Source organism: Phocoena sinus, chromosome 2 (genome assembly GCF_008692025.1).
Source record: "Phocoena sinus isolate mPhoSin1 chromosome 2, mPhoSin1.pri, whole genome shotgun sequence".
NCBI classification, from domain to species: domain Eukaryota; kingdom Metazoa; phylum Chordata; class Mammalia; order Artiodactyla; family Phocoenidae; genus Phocoena; species Phocoena sinus.
Genome location: NC_045764.1, coordinates 3,493,603 through 3,516,090, shown reverse-complemented (window position 1 = coordinate 3,516,090; position 22,488 = coordinate 3,493,603). Strand labels below are relative to the sequence as shown.

General features: G+C 39.2%; 1 protein-coding gene across 7 annotated transcripts in view; it reads left to right on the top strand.

The window, feature by feature from the left end:
• The window catches only part of ARHGAP12 (Rho GTPase activating protein 12), a 111,020-nt gene that overhangs the window by 54,795 nt on the left and 33,737 nt on the right, over positions 1 to 22,488 (top strand). For 3 of the 7 annotated variants that reach the window (XM_032621853.1, XM_032621854.1, XM_032621852.1), the window contains exons 4-6: positions 6,629 to 6,892; positions 14,139 to 14,219; positions 20,863 to 20,988. In XM_032621853.1, coding sequence (XP_032477744.1) covers positions 6,629 to 6,892; positions 14,139 to 14,219; positions 20,863 to 20,988 — 471 coding nt within the window. The remainder of the gene's footprint in view (positions 1 to 6,628; positions 6,893 to 14,138; positions 14,220 to 20,862; positions 20,989 to 22,488) is intronic. The other 4 variants (XM_032621856.1, XM_032621855.1, XM_032621857.1 and 1 more) reach the window with 3 other exon arrangements.

The window sequence follows — 22,488 nt, the reverse complement described above, 5'->3', positions numbered from 1 at the left end:
CAACCCTGCATTTTTACTCCCCTCCCTCCCAGGTTTACTGTTTTTGACATCGTATTTTATACCTTTTCGTTTTTTGTATCAATTACTTACTGTGGATAAGATGATTTTACTACTTTTGTCTTTTAACTTTCCTACTAGCTTTATATATGGTTGATTTACTACCTTTACTGTGTATTTGCCTTTACCTTTCATAATCTTCGTGTTTCTAGTTATGGCCATTTTCACTTAGAGAAGTCCCTTTAACATTTCTTGTAAAGCTGGTTTGGTGGTGCTGAACTCTTAGCTTTTGCTTGTCTATGAAACTTTTGATCTCTCCATTAGATCTGAGTGAAAACCTTGCCAGGTACTCAAAATGTTTTAGCTTGTTCTTCTTCATACTTTAAAATTTTAAGTTGGAAGTTAGATGCACTTTTATATTTTGCTTTTCTCATTAACCTCATAATTTTTTTTTTTTTTGGCGGTACGTGGGCCTCTCACTGCTGTGGCCTCTCCCGTTGCGGAGCGCAGGCTCAGCGGCCATGGCTCACGGGCCCAGCCGCTCCGCGGCACGTGGGATCTTCCTGGACCAGGGCTCGAACCTGTGTCCCCGGCATTGGCAGGCGGATTCTTAACCACTGCGCCACCAGGAAAGCCCATCCTTGACTTTTAAATACCATCTTTTCCTGTCACGCTGTCTACTTCTGACTTTCTGTTTCCTTTACTGGATCCTCTTACTTTGCTTAGTACCTTGATTATATTAATTGCATCAGTAGTTGTAATAACACCACCAGAGGTCATCGTGCCAGACCTCAGGCGAACTTCATGCCTGTTTCCTCACTTTACCTCGTAACGCAGCTGCGTGGTGCTCCCCAGGGGCCTGTCTCCGCCCCGCCCTCTGTGCGCTCTCTTAAGGTCTGGCCCCACCAGTATGCTGATGACTTTTATGTTTTTAGCACTGATTCTGTACTGAGCTCCCAATCTGGGTACCTGACAGTCTGAGCATTTCCACCTGGACTTGAAAAGGAGTTCCAGCCTCCTACAATCTAAATGGAACTCCTCTGTGTTCCTCTCTTTATCGTGTTCTTCATCTTGACATTATTTAACCCATGGTTAAAGACACACACACCAAAAAACATGCTTCACATAAACAGACATACAATCTGCATGTTAATGTAACTTCTAATTGTTTCCTGCATCTGGCCGTGCTTCTCTATTCCTGCTCTTCTTGGCCTGTTGCCTCTCTCATCTTCTGTCTGTACCGACCTCCTAACTGATCGCTGCCTCTAATTGTGTTCATCTAAAATCTGCAGTATTTCAAAATTCTGACTCAGAATATACTTCCTGGCTTAACTTCTCCAGTTATTCCCTAAATGCTGCTGGGTAACGTCTGCTTTTGAACATGACACACAAACTCTCCTTGTTTTGGCATTTGCTTCTCTTTACATCTTTCTCGTGCCTCTCCTCTCACCTGCCCTCTGAGTCGGCATCCTTCCCTGAATGCACCGTGCTTTTCAGACGTTTGTTCTTCTGCCTCCTGTGTCCCCTGCTTTGACCTGGCTAATTCTGATGTATTCATTTCTGAGGCTTATTCCCGTGGTTCCAAGTCTCTTCGATTTTGCTCCTACACTGTCCCATGTGTAGCTCTAGCATGACGTCTGTTATGCATTTAAATGACCTTTGTTTCACGTTCTTTTACTACATTATGAGGTCCTAGAAGACGAAGACTAATTTTTTAATCATATTCGTAACCTTAGCACTGCTGAGGGTTTGACGCTTAGTCCACTTTTAGTCCTGTCTTAAATGGTGACACAGTTGTTAGTTTGAAAATCTAAGTCCATGAAAACTACTTAGAAGTTTAATAAGGTGGCCAGATAAAAAGATCATTTAATCAGTTTCTGATACATGAGCAATGACAAGTTAGAAACTGTAACAGAATTTTTAAAATCTCATTCGTACTAAGAACTGTTAAAACACAGTTAATAAGTTTAACAAAAAGCTTTAAAAAATAAGCTTAGAAAACAACATCCTTGTTCCCAAACTAGAAATGTGAATGACTTCCTAGTTTCCTCTTTATCACATGTAACCGTTTCCAGGTCCTTCAGTTTTGCTTTTACTCGGGTATATATGTTTGCATTCTTTTGTTCACTTGTTTGTTCCTTCAACACATTTCCTTCAGTGCTACTGTGTGCAAGGCTGTGAACTAACTATACTGTGTGCCAGACATTGCATTGAATTTGTAGAGTGTATAGATTAATTTTATGAGAAGGAACACATTTACAAAATTAAGGAATAACAGTTTATCTAGAAGTATTCCTCATTTTTCTAAGCTTATTTTTTAAAGCTTTTTGTTAAACTTATTAACTGTGTTTTAACAGTTCTTAGTACGAATGAGATTTTAAAAATTCTGTTACAGTTTCTAACTTGTCATTGCTCATGTATCAGAAACTGATTAAATGATCTTTTTATCTGGCCGCCTTATTAAACTTCTAAGTAGTTTTCATGGACTTAGATTTTCAAATATTCATTATGTCAGTGACAAATATCAGGGTTGTTTACTTACTGGGTATTTATGAGTTAACTCATTTTTCGTGTCTCAGTACATTTCATATCTTAGTATTGCACGTTTGTTGAATAAAAGCCGTGATACTTGGCATGCTGGGATTTTTCTTTTTTTGACTGGGCAGTGTCGCTTGCGGGATCTTACTTCCCTGACCAGGGATTGAACCCAGGCCCTGGCAGTGAAAGCGCCAAGTCCTAACCACTGGACTGCCAGGGAACTCCCCCTGGAATTATTCTTGACTTTAATGAAAATGCTTCTATCGGTGTCTTGCTGAGTATGATGTTTATTTTGAATAATAATTTAAAAAATCAAATTAAGGAGGCATCACCTGTTCCTCACTTGCTAAGAGATTTATCCTGAATCCATGTTGAGTTTTATCAGTAGCTCTGTTGGTGTCTGTGGAGATGATCAAGTTAATCTGTTAATGTAAAGAATTACAGTAAGAGATTTCCAGAAGACAGACTCCCTTAATATTTCCACTTTTTCCTGATTTATTTAATGCATTGCTAGATTTGAGTGCTAATGTTTTATTTAGTATATTTTCATTTATATTTATAAGTGACATTGGTTTGTACTTTCATTTAATTCTCTGCTTTTGTTTCAGAATTATGCTAGCCTTATAAACTTTGTTAAGGCATTTCAGTTTTTTTTAATTGGGAAAACTGTTTAAATTTGAATTGTTTAAACAACAGGAATTAGTTATTTCTTAAAGCTGTAGTACAATGCGTCTCTAACATTGTTCAGAAAGTTGCTGTTTCTTGGTGTCTTTATTTCGCCAAGTCTAGTGAAGTATCAGGAGCAAAGACCTTTAACACTTGTTGAATTTTCTAGATAAGGTCCTGGGTAATGATTTACTATATAGAATTACTTGTTATACCAACAGGGTTGGTTTTAGTCACAGAAGCACTGTTATCCAACTAAGTCATCAGGATATGGAATTAGTCTGGAAGAGAAACACATGGAAATCTGTCTTCATGGATAGATTTTCTTCATAGAAAAATGCTGTTTGGTGATAGTCTAAATTCAAAGCTAACATTTATAGGAAGATGGTCTAATTTGTATCACTGAGTACAATATTTGCATAATTACCATGTTTAAAAAGACCAAAGGTAACCATTTTATAAATGTATTCAGGTCTCGGGTTAGTTTTACTATTTTCTTTCATTTTTATTTTTCTATTTTTGGCTGTGTTGGGTCTTTGTTGCTGCACGCAGGCTTTCTCTAGTTGCGGCGAGCGGGGGCTACTCTTCGTTGCGGTGCACGGGCTTCTCATTATGGTGGCTTCTCTTGTTGCGGAGCACGGGCTCTAGGTCTACGGGCTTCAGTAGTTGTGGCTCGTGGGCTTAGTAGTTGTGGCTCGCGGGCTCTAGAGCGCAGGCTCAGTAGTTGTGGTGCACGGGCTTAGTTGCTCCGCAGCATGTGGGATCTTCCCGGACCAGGGCTCGAACCTGTGTCCCCTGCATTGGCAGGCAGATTCTTAACCACTGCGCCACCAGGGAAGTCCCTACTGTTTTCTTTTGTAAAGCTTATTCTGTAATTTAGATTCATTATAATTAATTTATAGGCAAATAATATTTTAGCAGTTAAAGTACTTTAATTTCAATAAAACTGATTCAGTGTATCCATCCCCATTTCCCTTTTATAAAATTTTTATTAGCATATAGTTGATTTACAGTGTTGTGTTAATTTCTGCTGTACAGCAAAGTGAATCAGTTATACATATACATATATCCACTCTTTAATTTTAGATTCTTTTCCCATATAGGTCATTACAGAGTATTAAGTAGAGTTCCCTATGCTATGCAGTAGGTTCTTATTAGTTAGCTATTTTATATCTAGTAGTGTGTATATGTCAATCCTAGTCTCTCAATTTATCCCTCCCTCCCCCTTCCCCCTTGGTAACCAAAAGTTTGCTTTCTACATCTTTGACTCCATTTCTGTTTTGTAAATAAGTTTATTTGTACCATTTTTTTTAGATTCCACCTATAAGCAATATCATATGATATTTGTCTTTCTCTGACTTACTTCACTCAGTATGATAATCTCTAGGTCCATCCATGACATTGCAGGTGGCATTATTTCATTCTTTTTCATGGCTGAGTGATATTCCATTGTGTATATGTACCACATCTTCTTTATCCATTCCTCTGCTGAATTTAGGTTGTTTCCATGTCTTGGCTATTGTGAATAGTGCTGCTATGAACATAGAGGTGCATGTATCTTTTTGAATTATAGTTTTGTCTGGGTATATGCACAGGAGTGGGATTGCTGGATCACATGGCAGCTCTATTTTTAGTTTTTTAAGGAACCTACATACTGTTCTCTATAGTGGCTGAACCAGTTTACATTCCCACCAACAGTGTAGGAGGGTTCCCTTTTCTCCACACCCTCTCCAGCATTTATTGTTTGTAGATTTTTTGATGATGGCCCACATTTCCCTTTTTTAATTCAGTGTTTTCAAGTGTTCATAAAACTATGGGTATATTATAGAAGTAATTGAACATCTGAATAATTCTAGGACTAATATGGCAAAGGTTCTCAACCAGGGGCAGTTTGTCCCCATGAGACATTTGGCAGTGTCTGGAGACTCTAATTGTCACAGTGAGGGGAAGCCACTGTCATCTGGTGGGTGGCAGCTGGAGACGCTAGTGAACATTGTACAATGCCCAGGATAGCCTCCCACAAAAAGAATGATCTCTTCCCAAATGTTAGTGGTGCTGAGGTTGAGAAACCCTCTTGTAAAAGGAAAGATGTATGCACAAATACAAACACACAGTATTAAAAAGGCGTTCTCAGACGTGCACTTTTTCTTTCAGCAATTATAATTCTAACTTAATACAGTTTACAATGTCCTTATGCAAAGTGTATGAAGAGTATTCTGCTCTTGACTGACATCTAGTGAGACATTTAAAAATAAAAAGTAAAACTGAAGGTTGAGACTGAATAAGCATGTAAATCAGTTACTACTAATTGTTTTTCCAGTCTTAGGAAATTCACAAATAAGTAGACTAGGAAGAGAGGAAAGATTTGTTTATGGCTGCTGAGAAATTATAGCTGAGAAGTAGTATGTGGTAAATTCTTACCTGAAGTAATGTATCTCCTTTGTCTTTTACTTATATTCTTGATTTAATATTAGAGCTTAGGATATGAAATCTTTCTTTTAATAGTTTTCTGAATAAATGCTGAGTTACCTATATGTAAGACTTTTTATATTTTGAAAATTGCTTTAAATCATAGAATTTTAGAGCCAATGGGAACCTAGGTGGTTTAATCCAGTTTCTTCACTTACAGAGATTAAAAAGTTCAGTTTCAGAGATATGAAGTGATCTTTTTTGTTGTCTTACAACTTGTTAGGCCAGGTCTTGAACTGGAACCCATAGCTCCTGACTTCTAGTCGAGTATTCTTTCAGGGTGAGGGGAAGTAATTAAGCACGCTTTAAAAAAAAAAATTATTTATTTTTGGCTGAGTTGGGTCTTCGTTGCTGCGCACAGGCTTTCTCTAGTTGCGGCGAGCAGGGGCTACTCTTTGTTGCGGTGCACGGGCTTCTCATTGCGGTAGCTTCTCTTGTTGCAGAGTACAGGCTCTAGGTGCACGGTCTTCAGTAGTTGTGGCATGCAGGCTCAGTAGTTGTGTCTCGCGGGCTCTAGAGTGCAGGCTCAGTAGTTGTGGCTCACGGGCTCAGTAGTTGTGGCTTGCGGGTTCAGTAGCTGTGGCTCGCAGGCTCAGTAGTTGTGGCTCGCGGACTCTGGAGTGCAGGCTCAGTAGTTGTGGCGCACGGGCTTAGTTGCTCTGTGGCATGTGGGATCTTCCTGGACCAGGGATCGAACCCGTGTCCCCTGCATTGACAGGCAGATTCTCAACCACTGCCCCACCAGGGAAGCCCAGGCACACTTTGGATTCTCTTTAAAGCTTATGTTTTTTTTTTTCAAACTATGAATATTAAAACCGTTAAATTCTTATTTCCTTATAAAGAATATATACACCTGTATATATGTTTTAAAATGAATTAGTATTTATATTTATAAATCTCATGTTTAATTTATAAGCATTATGCCAGTTTAAACATGGATATTTCACATTTTTCACAGGCGACAACACCTCCAAATCAAGGGCGGCCAGATTCTCCTGTCTACGCTAACCTGCAAGAACTGAAAATATCCCAGTCGGCTCTCCCCCCGATCCCTGGAAGCCCAGCAATTCAGATTAATGGAGAATGGGAAACTCATAAAGATAGTTCAGGGCGTTGTTATTACTATAACAGAGGAACACAGGAAAGAACTTGGAAACCCCCTCGTTGGACTCGAGATACAAACATAAGCAAAGGAGATTCCCAGAGTCCAGGAGATCAAGAGGTATGAGGAGTTAGGGGGTCAACCAGTGAGTTACCGAGCTTTTTCTCTTTTTGTTCATCAAAGAAGTGAATAGGTTTGCTTCTAACCCTTGAAATCTCTAAGATACTAAATCTTTTTTCCACGTTGTATTATATTACTGCTTGTCGCTTCCTAATCTCTAACTAGTGGACAGCGTCTAGCCTTGTAGCATGCTTACTAGTTCCAGAATTAACTGGGTTAATGTTGCCTAGTGGCGGTAGTTTCCCTCATGTGCTAGAAGATACTAATTCAATCATTGTTGTTGCCCAAGGAGTGACATCTTTTAGAAAAAGGAGAGAAAATATGTGATATGATTTAGCCAAACAAATAAAAACAGTTATTTAATTGACATTTTTGTTTATGGTTTGGTGGGGCTAGCAAGATACTTGTCAGTTTTTGTTAGAGATACAAGATCACTTTTTATTTCTATGTAGGGGACATAAGTATAATTCCTTTGCTGCGAACAAAGGACCACCCTCTAAGTCTGACAATTCACTCTATATCATTATGTTCTCTAACACGTGTCCATACTGTCTCCCCACCTTTTTTGGTTTCACTTCCCTCCCACCTCTCAGAGGGTGGTGCCGTGAATTGGCCAGCGGTGTTTTGAGAAACACTCATCTCCGAGGCCTGGAGAGAGTCCTTGGGACCGTTCAGGTGTGCAGGAGAAGCTTGGGTAGCGTGGATAGAATGGAGTTAAATCCTGCTGTTTGGTAGACGGCGGTCCCCGCACCTGCACAGGACACCTGCTCTTAGAGAGAGCAGCTGGCTTGTACAGTAAGAACAGAACTCCAGTTATAGGTAGGAGCTGGAGAAATCAGGTAACACATCCTGTATCTAGCAGAACCTGAAAGCTTTTTATAGTTAATGACCCCTCGTCTTATCCTGTTTTTCAGTTGGTTATTTATAGCTTTGCTTTGGTGGGAACTTGTACTTTTAGTATTCAGGAATGAGGTGGGAGGATAGTGAGAAATTGTTCATGTGTTACTATAATAGGAAAATGTTAGGAAAGTGATTTGAATTTGTGTGTCCAGAAAGATTTGAAAATAAGTTGTCCTGTGTATCAATAATAAAGTAAAATCATATAATTTGGAAGAATTGGGGTAAGGGCTAAACTGTAGAATAATTTTAAGAAATTTGGAGTATACATGGGAACTTTAACAACCCTTCTTAGCTTTCTATTTCAGTGACTAGATCAGTGATTAGTGTTTCGGAGTCTGAGTTCACACCACTCCCTCTCTGCAGGTATTGTGTAAAATAGGTATTTCCAGAGTGGCTGGAGCATATCTTCCAGTAACTTCTTGAGAAAGGTTGTGCATGGGAGGTAACATTGAGACTTTGTGTGTGAAAAAGTCTGTATTCTGCCCTCCTATTTAATCGATAGTTGGCCTGAGTGAAGAATTCTAGGTTGGAAATCATTTCTTCTCACAGTTGCAAGGCATTTTGAACTTGACTTTATGGCGATCTCGGTCAGCTGCGTGTGGGATGTCTCCAGTGTTGGAACCATTCGGTCTTCCCTTTCAGACTGACCCGTCTCTGCAGAAGTCTTAACACCTGGACAGTAAGGGCCGCCTGGGTCTTGGTACCCGGCGTTTAGTTTGCACATAGTTCCTTAGTCTCCCCTCTTTCTGTTTGGTACCTGCGTCCCAGTCGTGCCTGTTGTCTTCCAACTCAGAATCCCTCTTGATAGGGAGTAGAACCCTACACTTGCGCTGGAATAAGGGAGGGGTGCACACCTAGTGGCCAGGCATGAGGAAGGGGAGTCTGGCGATTTCAGTCCTCAGTTCAGTACCCTCGGTTCCAGGAGGACCTAATACTGTCACTTCCTGGGCCGTTTGAAGATTTCGCTCTGCAGACCTGTTGCATTTCATCTTCCCTCCCCGGCACCCATCCCCCCCACCAGTTTAGATTCTGCTTTCTTTGCGGATAATTTAGGTGTTTGTTCATCTGCTTCTCAGCCTCCAGAGTTTTGTGGCTGTTGTGTCTCCTTGTGTTCTCCCTGTTCTTGGCGGTTCGGGTCTTTTTAGGCTTGTTTCGATACTTTTATTTCAGTAGGGTTAGAGAGGGAGCAGATGCTCGCCCTCTCATCCTAACCCAGAAGTTTGTTATTTCAGTGGTTGCCCTAGCACAGTGGTTCTCACGTGGGGCAGTGTTGTCTCCGGGGGAACCTAGGCAATGTCTGGGGGTATTTTGGGTTGTCACAACTCAGCGAGGGCTACTGGTTCCTCGTGGGTAGAGGCCAGAGAAGCTGTTGAGCATCCTGTGATTCACAAGACAGCTCCCACCGCGAGGCACAGTCTGGCCCTAACGGTCCGCGGTGCTGCTGATGAGAAACGCCTCCGCAGGAGTTGTAACTGGCGCACTTATCACAGTCTGCGGTTAATCAGCTCTTCTTGCTGCTTTTGAAACCGTACAGGAACTATACGTGCAGCGGTGCTATTGTTGTTTGTTTTATTTCTATTTTTTAGCTCCCTTACTACTTGTTCTACATGGTGGCTCAAAATTTATCCTCATATGTACCACTTTCTTTTTTCACATTTCTTAGGCAAATTAGATTACCTTGGATAACTTTATACTGTCTTAAGTACCTACTTTTAAATTTCCTTAGTGAGCCTCTGTTAGTGATAGAATCTTAGTTTTCATTTGCCTGGAAATTTGTTTTTCATCCTTACTTTTGAAGAGTATCTTTACCTGGTGCACAGTTCTAAGCTGATGGCTTTTTATTTTTCCCTTGTTCGTTGAAGACTTTATTCTCATGTTTTCTGGCTCCCATTGTTGATGTGGAAGAATCAACTTGTAGATCCCTTCCTGTGGGTGGCTTTGAGGATCTCGTGTCTGTAGTTTCACTATGATGTGATTCGGTGAAGTTATCTTTTTTATTTCCTTCCGGGGCTTTGTTGGGAATCCCAAATTTGAGGCGTTCCGTCTTTGATTAGTTCTGGAAAAACTCTTAGGCATTGTCTTTATACAGCTCCTGTCCCATTTTCTCTTTCCTCTTGTTTTGGGACTTTGATTAGATGAACAGTTAATCTGCTCGCTCCGTTTATCATGTCTCTTGATTTCCCTTATACTTTAACATTTTATTGCTGTGTCTCTCTCTGCTTGTTCCCAGTCATTTCCAAGTCAAGCTCCTGTTTGCTGTTTTTCTCTTCATCATGTGTGTTTGTTTGATATTAAACCAACCCTTGAATTTAAAAAATGTGTTCTTTTAAATTTGTTTGGGGAGCTTCCCTATCTTAATTACTTTGAGAAGTTTGAAACATACAAAAAAAGTAGAAAGAATAGTATAGTGAGCTGCCAGGTACCCTTCATCTGGATTTACAAGTTGTTAACACTTTACCACATTTGCCTTGTTACTTTCTCCCTCCTTTTACCCTTCTAATTCTGCAGTAATTTTTTTTTTCTGAATCATTTGGACCAGACAACATAATGTTTTATTCTTTAAGTATAAGGACTGTTTCCAGCAAAATCTTTTTTTTTGTGTGTGTGAAAAATACTTTATCATACCCAAGAAATTTAATATCAGTATATTATTTAATACAAAGGTAATGTTCGTGTTTCTCACTTGTCAACTCATATCCTTTATAGTTTTTTTTCCTGCAGTGAAGGATCATATATTGCATTTATTTGTCATATCTTTCTTAAGTCTTATTTTCTACTTTATTTTTGCTAATTTCAGTGTATAGTCTTTAAGAGTCTGAATATGCTGTTCTTCTGCTGACTCTCACTCATGGTGTTTGTTTTACATCGTGTGTGTGTGTGTGTGTGTGTGTGTGTGTGTGTATTTTTTTTTTTTTTTTTGCGGTACGTGGGCCTCTCACTGTTGTGGCCTCTCCCGTTGCGGAGCACAGGCTCCGGACGCGCAGGCTCAGCGGCCATGGCTCACGGGCCCAGCCGCTCCACGGCATGTGGGATCTTGCCGGACCGGGGCACAAACCCTGTGTCCCCTGCTTCGGCAGGTGGACTCTCAACCACTACGCCACCAGGGAAGCCCTGTGTGTGTGTTTTAATGTGAGATTATAGTTGTTGGAAATTCATATATAGCAAGTTTAATGCTAGGGTTGAAAGTTTGCTCCTTCAGAGAGGATTTGCTTTTGTTTCTGCCAGGTGCCTGGGGAAACTAGTATGCTGTGAACATTTGAAACTAAAATTTCAGTTTGCGTTTTCACAGGCCACCTAGGTAGTAGTAATTTTGGATTGCATGAAGAGTGGCTTGTTGCGTTCTCCCCCAGTTTCCCCTGATTAGTCCTGTGATTTTCCTAGCATGGAATAAAGGGCCAAGATTTGTTTCTGATTCACCCCATAAACTGCAGGTATAATTCTTTGGGGTCCCCTTTCTTTCTTGTGGGACTCACTGCCTTAGGTTGTTCCGCATCCTATTCCCCAGCACTTCTGCATGGCCTTGAAAACTAATGTTCTAGTTCAGGATTTGACAAATGCCATCAAGGAGAAAGCTGCCTTTTTATTGTACTTACTTTTCTGGATTCTCCTTCTTCTTCTTTTTTTAAAATAAATAAATGTATATATTTATTTATTTGGCTATGTTGGGTCTTCGTTGCTGCACGCAAGCTTTTCTCTAGTTGCGGCGAGCGGGGCTTACTCTTCGTTGCGGTGCACGGGCTTCTCACTGCGGTGGCTTCTCTTGTTGCGGAGCACGGGTTTTAGGCACGCGGGCTTCAGTAGTTGTGGCTCGCGGGCTCTAGAGCGCAGGCTCAGTAGTTGTGGCACATGGGCTCAGTTGTTCCATGGCATGTGGGACCTTCCTGGACCAGGGATCGAACCCGTGTCCCCAGCATTGGCAGGCGGATTCTTAACCACTGCGCCACCAGGGAAGCCCTCCTTTTTTTTTTTTTGATGGTTGAATAATATTTTCCTGTACAGATTGCCTTCTTTTACTCTGTTTCTAAAAGATTTTATTGTACCTCTCCTATATGAGCTTACATTTTAAGCGGTCTCAGTTAAATTAAAATAAATCCTGATGTTTGAGTTAGGTTTTTCTTTTTTTAAAAACGTTACTGTTACAAAACATATATAGCTCACTCTACGCAAGACTTCTGTTAAGTTGTCTACGTCAGTTTTTGTGAACATATTGCTAACATTAGGATGTTTACGTATGTTACTTCTACAGCATTGAGAATCTACACATCTTAGTGTTTCAGACCAAATTATGGTAGAAAATCCAGTCTGATTGAGTAGATTTAATTGTAGAAGATATTTTACCTGAACGTGACCCTGGAAGGGTCATTTACACATTAGAGTTAGCCTAGTAAATATTACATACTGAATTTCTTAATCTTTCTGTATTGTGTTTGTATTTTCTCAATATTAGTTTTTCTTCTTTCAAAGTGTAGTTTTGAATAGTCCTAAGAAGCATTTGGTTGAGTGAGTTAGGAAAACTTGACAATAAATTAGAACATAAAATATAGTGTTACAAAGCTAGTGTCTTTTCTCCCCCCATCTCCATCCCACACGCTTTAAGAAAATAGTTCAACATATACTGAGCACTTTTTGCGGGGCATTTGGCTAGGAACTTGCAATAAATCGGTGAGAAGTTTCAAGAATCTCAGTCTAATGAAGTGCCCTCACTTCCTGCTTTGCTTACACATAGATGTGTGTACACACACACACACACGCACCCCTGTCATTTTTTTAACCTGATTTCAGTTCAAAAGCAGCATTAAATAGAAGGTAGCATTTTATCTCTCAGTCTGAAAACATTGTTCTCAATTTCATTATAGTAAATTTTTCTAGGCTTGCATTAATGCGATAAAATAACTTACTAATTTCACCTTACCACTTACAGTATACCATTAAAAAGACTAAACAATTTGTTTTGAAAACTAAATATTTAAATATATTCAAGATATATTAGTATGTATAGCCAAATAAAGTGGGTTGCTTAGATTTTCAACTGCTACACACACACACACACACACACACACACACACACATATATATATGTTCAAAGAAGAAAAATCCTTATGTTTCTGACTATTTATAGCTTCTTTCATCAGAAGAAAACTACCACAGCGTTTGTTACAGCCAGTCAGATAGTCAGTGTGGTTCTCCTCCAAGGGGTTGGTCAGAAGAGTTGGATGAACGTGGGCATACCTTGTATACCAGTGACTGTACTAAGGAAAAGGTACTTTCTTTTTCTCTCATCTAGTTTTCTTGGCAGATTCCTCTCATAAAATCATTATGTACTGAAGCTTTTTTAGTATTTTTAAAACGCATGAAAATATTTTCTTGTAATTCTGTAACCATGTCAACTGGCAATATGAAGACTCAGTGTAACTACTTGTTCATGGTTGTAAACTGCTTCCAGTTACAGGAACGTTTGTGGTGTCAACCTGTTTAAGACAGACCCTTTGAAGAGAAGACCCGTTGAGTGTCAGTCTGCTTACACTTCTTCAGTAAACATATTGCTTTGTGTTTTTCTTGGGGAATAGTTTTTTGGGAATAGTTTTCTCAACATGCTGTTATGACATACCACCTCACTTCCTACACTCCTTTTTCTTTTATAACCAAGTTACATAAAACAAAAACCATGAGTCTAGTATTTTATGATTCATCAACCAGTTTGAGAATGCATCTTGAAATTTTATGTGTTTATCATCAGAGAAGGTAATGGGTTGTTGTGCTAGTTTAAAGAATAAGACGCTTGGGAATAAATGGAGATATGCTTTTTTAAAAAAATTCATTCATTAATTAATTATCTTTGGCTACATTGGGTCTTCGTTGCTGTGTGCGGGCTTTCTCTAGTAGTGGCGAGCGGGGACTCCTCTGTGTTGCAGTGCGCAGGCTTCTCATTGCGGTGGCTTCTCTCGTTGCGGAGCCTGGGCTCTAGGCGTGCGGGCTTCAGTAGTTGTGACACACGGGCTCAGTAGTTGTGGCACGTGGGCTCTAGAGCTCAGACTCAGTAAGTTGTGGTGTGCAGGCTTAGTTGCTCCACAGCATGTGGGATCTTCCTGGACCAGGGCTTGAACCCGTGTCCCCTGCATTGGCAGGCGGACTCCTAACCACTGCACCTCCAGTGAAGTCCCTAGTTTACTTATTTTTACCAAACTTAAAATGCAAGTCTATTAGTATAGGTTTTGTTATATTTCTTTTGCAATGATCTTGAGCAAGTAGAATAAAATTCATGAGAATGTCATCTCATATCTCGGTTGTATAGGCTTAAACCCCATTTTATGTGCGTTTAAAATATAACCCCGTCTTGTCTTTATAGTGGCTCAAGCACGTTGACGATCAAGGTAGACAGTATTACTGCAGTGCAGCTGGATCTCGGTCAGAATGGGAGTTGCCAAAGGTAATAAACATTAACCCTGGATTTCTGTTTAGAAATAGTAGATAAGATAATATCTGAAAACGGTTACCGCAGATTCACTTTTAAATTTTTATTCAGCTTCTAAAAAGCAGCAAGACTGGTTTTCTCAGAATTCATCGAGAATCCTTTGGCTACATTTTTCTAAGATGTGCATTATCTTATAGCTATATAATACTGATAATCCCTATTTAAAAATTCTTTTGGTTTAACTTGAAATCAGTTTTTCATTGTTCCTGGATACAGTGTCGCCTTCAGTGCCAGTAATGCCGGTAGTTTCCTTGAATATGTTGCGTCTTCTACATGAAGTTGGTCTTATGTTTTTTTTTAAAGAAAGAAAAGCAACTCAGTATTCAGGTTTATTCTTGTGTGTAGATGTGTGTTGTAATTGAGTCAGTCAGCTTGTGGCAGTGAGAGCTAGGGTCTCATTCGCTCTCTGTCTTTAGAGTGCACCAGGGCTGAGTTTATCTAAAGCAGTAGGTTTCATAGTGGTCATATACGTATCACTACTAGTATTCAGATAATTTGAAGTGAAATCTGAGCAAACATTTAAACTTTAATTGGTACATTATTTTAATGTTTTAGAAGGCAAGTGTAAGTAGCAGACATATCTGTAGTGTCAATTACCAGATAGACTTTAGTTTTCTTTGTCCCAGAGTAAGTCAGTTTAAAGAAAAATATTATTAGTATAAAGATACATGGATATAGAAAAAAAGTCATTGAAATATAAAGTGCAGTGGAGAGTGTAAACTATAGACAGAGGGACAGGAAGGTAATGAATATTAAAGCATAGTTAGGAGAAATGGAAGATGGGTGGGAAGTTTCCTACATTCATATATCAGGAATCCTAGAAGAAGAAAATGGAGGAAATGGTAGAGAAATAGTATTGGAAAATATAATTTCTGGGAATTTTCTAAAACTAAAGGAAGGCATGCACTTTTTATTTTCTATCATTTTTTTTTTTTTGCGGTACGTGGGCCTCTCACCGTTGTGGCCTCTCTCGTTGCGGAGCACGGGCTCCGGACGTGCAGACCCAGTGGCCATGGCTCACGGGCCCAGCCGCTCTGCAGCATGTGGGATCCTCCCAGACTGGGGCACAAACCCGTGTCCCCTGCATTGGCAGGCGGACTCTCAACCACTGGGCCACCAGGGAAGCCCCAGGCATGCATTTTTAACGGGAAAATATGCCCTCGACACAGACCAGAAGAGAGAAAAATAAATACACGTGTTGACAGATTTTACTGGATCTATGGAAGTTCAGTAGAGGAGACGATCTTAAAAGCCATCAAAGGGTAGACAACCAGATTACCTGTGGTGTCAGACTGCAGCATTGGACCCATTCCTTACCCACTCCTGTATCAGTGCTGTCTGCTGTGTACTGTTGTAGTGGCCTCCCGCTGTGGATGGGGCGTATTGTCCTGCTGTTACCATCATGACTGAATCCAGTCTAGTCATTTGACTTACTTCCATTGGTGGGACATGAGCAAATGTGTCACAAACATGGTATTGAAATGGGCTTGTGTGCCAGGGCTTGCTCTTCCACTTCTGCCACTGCCATGAGAGGCATGCACCAGGCTAGCCTCCTGGACCCAGAAGGAGTAAATACAGTTTTAGAAAATGAACAGAGCCTCAGAGATCTGTGGGAAAATACAGAAGATCTAACATTCATTTCATCAGAATTCCAGAAGAAGTGGAGAAAGAGTGTGAGGCTGAAAAATATATGCAGAAACAATGTTTGAAAACACCCAAATGTGCAAAAGACAAATCAACAGGTTCAAGAAGCTGAATGAGTACTAAACAGGCTAAACTCAAAGAAATCCACATCCAGATGCATTGTATCAAATTTCTGAAAATTAAAGAATTCCCTTTTTCCTCCTCCAAAAAAAAATCTTGAAAGCAGCTCAATGAAACAACATAGTACCTGTAGGGTAATAATGATTTGAATGGCATGGATGTCTTATCAGAAACCATGAAGCCAGAAGGAAGTGGTGTGCCATTTTACAAATGCTGAAAAACAAACCTGTCAACCCATAATTGTACATCCAGCAAAAATATCCTTCAGGAATGAAGGTGAAATGAAGACATTTTCAGATGAAAGTAAACTAAGAGATATATTACTAGCAGTCTTGTTCTCAAAGAATTGCTATAGGAAGTCCTTAAAACAGAAGAGAAATGATAAATGAAGATAACTTGGAACATTATGAATGAAGAAAGTACAATGGGAAGCGTGAATATCTGAGGAGAGTTTTGTCCTGAGTTTTAAAACTTATGTTTGACCTTTAAAGCAAAAAGTATAACATTTCTGAAGAAGTACTCATTGTAGGCGGAGATGATATTTAAAACAACTATATCATAGAGAGGGGAGAGTACTATGATGTAATTGTTGGTAAGGTTTCCACATTTCACTTGAAATAGTAAAATGCTGGTATTGGTAGACTGAGAGAAATGAAGTATGTACATTGTAATCCCTAGAGCAAGCACTAAAAAACTGTAACAAGAGATAGACTCAAGAAACTACAGGTAAATTAAACTATAATAGTAAAAACTCCTCAGGGTAGTCCACAGGAAGGCCAGGAAGGAGAAACAGGAATGATAAACAGAACAGAAAACAAATAAAATAGACTTAAATCCTAACATATAAATAATCACATTAAGTGTAAATGGTTTAAACACAGCTGTTAAAAGATTCTCAGAAATGACAAACAACCATGACCCAACTATATGTTTCTACAAAAAGATCACTTCACATGTAATGATATATTACATCATGCTAAAGGTTATTTATCATATAATCAACAGTAAATCTCATACTTCATGGTGCGATTACAGAAGCTTTGCCAATAGAGTTAGGACCTAGACTGTAACTTTCCCATCAGTGTTTCTATTCAACAATAAAATTTAAAAAAATGAATTGAAAGATTCAGTTGTTCTTTTGATTATTAGAAAATCAGGAGATTCGGCAAACTGAAGAGTGATGATATTAAAATCAACCTAAAAAGCACCCATGTCTCTAATAAAAAGTCAATTTGAAAATGTGATAGGAATAAAGATCTTTTTTACATTAGAAGCAGCAGCAACACTAAGAAGAGTCATAACTAAGAATACTCCTGCAGAAGGTTTGGTTTGTAAGATCTTAATGAAGAAAATTTCAGAGCAGAATTGAGGGACATAAAAGTTGGCCTGAAATGGTGCAATACACCATTATGACCTTGGGTTGGGACACTTAATTTTATAAATGTCCCCACTGATCAGTAAGTTCACTGTATTTCCGTTTCCTGTCGCCGTCCCTACCTTTTTTTTGTCTTGAACTGATGGTAAATTTTATTTGCAAACAAAGGTCTATGAAGAACCAAAATGTTCCTGAGTAGGGAGAATCTGGGGGTAGGGATGGGGTTCCTGCTGTAGTGATTAAGTTGTGGGCACATCTGTAGAGAAATAGACCAGCAGAACAGAACAGGAATCTCACATGCGGCATCACAAATGAACAGATAAAGCGTGGGCTGTGCAATAAATGTTGGGAAGATTATTGGTTATTCACATGAGGAAATGAAACAAACATAGATCTTGACTTCACACCTAGTAATTAATTCCAGGTAGATGACAGTTGTCAACATAATAAGCAAAACTTTAATAGCTAAAGAATATGTCAAAGAACATCTTTGACTTCAGAATGGGAAGGATTTCTTAAACAAGACTATATAAGGAAAAATTATAAAGGGAAAGATGGACAGATACAACTACATAAAATTCAACAGAACACCTTTTGATACAAAAGATACCATACACAAAAGGCAAGAGATGAGCTTCAGACTCGGAAAAGTCTGAAAAAGCTACATTCAACTCACATAGCTTACGAAGCTTAGAAGCCTAAATATATAAAGAGCCTCTTGGTTCTTTCTGTACACACTAGTGAGAGAGAGAACCCAGTCAAAAATAGGCAAAGTAGGGCTTCCCTGGTGGCGCAGTGGTTGGGAGTCCGCCTGCCGATGCAGGGGACACGGGTTCGTGCCCCGGTCCAGGAAGATCCCACATGCCGCGGAGCGGCTGGGCCCGTGAGCCATGGCCGCTGAGCCTGCGTGTCCGGAGCCTGTGCTCCGCAACGGGAGAGGCCACAACAGTGAGAGGCCCGCGTACCGCAAAAAAAAAAAAAAAAAAAAAAATAGGCAAAGTATATGACTAAGCAATACAGAGAAGAGGAGGTTCATGAAAAGATGTTCAAATTTATAAGTAATCAGAGAATGCAAAAGATAACATTTCACGCTTCTAATAGAATTTTAAAAATTTGTGCACACATTTATTTTTTATACACAAATGCATATAAGTTCAACAGTACCAAGTAGGGCAGTCCAAAGTATTATGTTCTGCTGGTAGAAGTGTAATTAGTACTACCACCTCGGACATGTCCATTTACAAGAGAATGGTTAAATCGTGGTATCTGCATATAATGTAGTGTTACATAGAAGTGAAACACAAATGAGTTAGAGCTGCATACTCACCAATATGGATGCAGGTTTTTTTGTTTTAATAAAAAAATGTTGAGTGAAAAAGCAAGTCGAAGATTGATGCATGTGATATTCCACTTTTATAAAATCTAAAAGCTTACAGGTGTATTTACAGATACATACATATGTACTAAAGTGTAAAGTGCATGAGAATGGTGAGCAGCGAACTATATGGTACTGTCAGGGAGGGAGGGAGAGGAATGGAATCTGGAAGATGTCTTCAGAGGACTCTAGTATTTTTTTTCTTTAAAAAAAATAGGTACCTGTTTTATGTTAGATATGCTGAAGCTTGTGGTGGGTTTTTATTATAGTCACTGTTCTTTTGTATGTTTGAAATAATTCAAATAAAATTGCAATTAAAATTCTTAAAAGAAAAAAGGTGTTCTAAAAAGATTTCTAAAATGTTGTTTTAGCCATCTTGTTTAACTAGACGTGTGTGTGTGTGTGTGTGTGTGTGTGTGTGTGTGTGTGTGTGTGTATTTTAGCTGTGGTGTCATCTTTTCTTTTCTCTGATTATGTGACACTTTATTTTTGTCTTCTGTCTACACTAGATTTTATATGACATTTTATTGGTGCTTTATTTGCTTTTATCAACATACTGTTGCCTAATAAAATTACCAGCACCTTTTAAATTGTGAATATTACCCAGTTTAATTTTACATTATTTTTCTTGCCCCTTGGAAAGGATTTCTAAACAACTGTAGTTATAAAGCTCAACAGCTAGGGTAGGTATCCATTAAAGTTCATACACAAGCTTACACGCAACTACACATTTTAATTATTGCTAATGATGATTGTCTGGAAGGAGCTCTGCTTAATAACTCGGTCTCTCTTCACTTAGTGATTTACGGCGCAGAATTTTTGGGGGGGAAGCCTTTAAGCTTCGTCTTCGTTCATTCTAGAAGTGATCCCTTTGTTAACTTCTGTGACAGATTTTAAGATGGCGGTTTGTTAAGCAGCAGTGAATGAAAAACATACACCTGTATGTGCTTGCCTGGCTTTGGCAAGTTTTTAATGTAAAAAACGAAGTAACAGCTTTGGAAACAGTTTGGGGGACCTGTCTGGACTCATTTTGGAAAGTGAAGAAATGGCATATTATGGAGAAAGATGTTGGAAGGTTTTTAAATTTTAAAAACAATATAAATAATATATTACTGAGATTTAGTAGTATAACATATAATAAAACATTTCACTGAAATTCCGAGTCATTAAAATTTAAGATTTACTGGGCTTTTTAGAGAAGTAGATATTAGGTATCCTTTGGTTTCAGGAGAAGGATGTATCCCTTAAAAAGCAGATGAATTTTCTTTTGTAATTTTATTATAATTTATTATTTATAATTTATTAAAACTGCCTGTATAAAACAGCATAACTCTTAAACCTCACATTTCTCAAATGTTTATGCCTGGTGGTCTACTTGACAATTCAGACACTCACAAGACCTAATACCTTATTGATAATGTGTTCTTAATTTTATATTTCATTTTCAGTTGGTAGTTCTCACTTATCCTTTGTACACAACTGATATGTTCAGGATTGGTGTTTGGAAGGAGTACCATCTCTGCCTTTTGACTCGGTTATGTTTTACCACTTCAGAGAAACAAATAATAGTGTGTTTGGCCTATATATGGAAAGTAAAAGTAAAAACAAAAACTCCTTTAAATGTGAGAATACTGTTGTATATGAAAACATCTTTAAAAAAACCTAAACCACACATTGAATTCATGTGGATTTTCGAAGTAGAAGGAACCTTAAAAAATTAATTTGTCCAGTGACCTCATTTTATAAATTATAACTACTAATATTTATTGAGAACCTATCAGGGCTACGTCTGGCACTTTTTATACTGTTTAATCCTTAGAACTCTATTTCCATTATATCTGTTTTATAGTTGATGAAACTTAGCCTTGTGGAGATTAAGTGTTTTGCCAAAGATAACATTAACTTGGTCTCTCCAGTACCCAAACCTGTGATCTTGATTGTGTCACAGTGCTGGTCAAAGATGAGAAAACTCAGGTTAGTGTCACATGGTGAATTTTGCCTAACACCATGTGTCACTTGGAGCCAGCATGTTTAGATTCCACTTTTGTTTCTATTATTTATGAGGTATAATTTGTTTTCTTTAGTATAATGCCTCATCTCAGCAGCAAAGAGAAATTATTAAAAGTAGGAGTCTGGACAGGCGGCTGCAAGAACCAATAGTGCTAACAAAGTGGAGACATAGCACCATTGTGCTGGACACCAATGACAAGGTAGGACCTTCTGAGAAAATCTGCTGCGAACTTTGCCAAGTTCTTTATTCTGTATTTTCTCCTCAGCTGAATGTCGTACCTTGGTGATGACTGGTTTATTGTACGTCATATCAGTTTGTCCCGGAGTGGGGTTTGGTTTTGAAGTTTTTTGATTTTTGCACAATGGACTGACTTACATGTGGCATAACGATGTGTTCCATGATACATTTGGGCCTAGTAGGTGACAGGTTTTTTTTCATAATCTCTTTTTAAAGTCACATATCCGTTATTGTCTGTCTTCAGTCTCTAGGAGGTTTAACGGTAAAGACGTTTAACTAACTTTCCCATCCCAGGGAAGATTGGAACCCTGCTCCTCCTGTTTCCCTAAGTGCTATTTGCACAAGTGCTTCTGAGAAGTCATGTTCTCTGTTTCACATAGGGAATGGATTTTTTTTTTTTTTTTTGCGGTACACGGGCCTCTCACTGCTGTGGCCTCTCCCGTTGCGGAGCACAGGCTCCGGACGTGCAGGCTCAGCGGCCATGGCTCATGGGCCCAGCCGCTCCGCGGCACGTGGGATCTTCCCGGACCGGGGCACGAACCCGTGTCCCCTGCATCGGCAGGCGGACTCTCAACCACTGTGCCACCAGGGAAGCCCCAGGGAATGGATTTTGATGCAAACGTGAGATTGGAAAAGCCATGAAGTTTTGAATTTCCTTGTGAGTTACATCTTTACATTGTGACTTCATTTTGGGGATAGAATAGGAAATTAGTACGAATTTGTAGAACAGCAGACATACTAATGTTAAAACCTGAGGGTGGTGGCAACACCCTAAAGCTAAAATATTGGTCGCTGGGGACTCTGTTATTTTACCACCAGGCTGCCTCTTTGACATAATTAACGTTTCCTGCATTTTTAGGTAGGTAGTGAAAACGGGATGAACTCTCCTGAGGCGTATTTCTCTGTGTTTGTATGCTTTCAGTCCTAAATTCCTTTCTAAATTCTCTCAGTCAGTCAGTCAGTCAGACAAGTACTTCTGATTTCTGTTTGTAAGGATGTGATGTGGTTGAATGTGGGGGCATATTAAAGGAATGGAATTTTGGAGTCTGTCTATTGAAGAATGCTTGAAAATATCGGGTTGGCCGAAAAAGTTCCTTTGGGTTTTTCATAAGCGCTTGTGGGAAAACCCGAACGAACTTTTTGGCCAACCCAATATACTAGCATTGCGGTCAACCTGTGTAGGTAAGAGTCCTAGAGATTTTCATAGAAAAATTCATTTAACTCCAAGAACCAGATTACAGTTCAGTGTATACAGAAAGCTTCTACTGTATGTAATGAAAGCTCTAGTGCGAAAGCCGTTGTTGAGCCAACTCTACTGCCTCTTCGTACTAGAACAAAAGGGGTGGTGATTTTAGTGATGTAGACTTCAAATTTGTTACTCCCTTATAATCTTTCTTGAGATTCATTTTCACTCTATTATTAGAATAACCTGCATGAAGTTCTTATTATATATCCTTTTTCA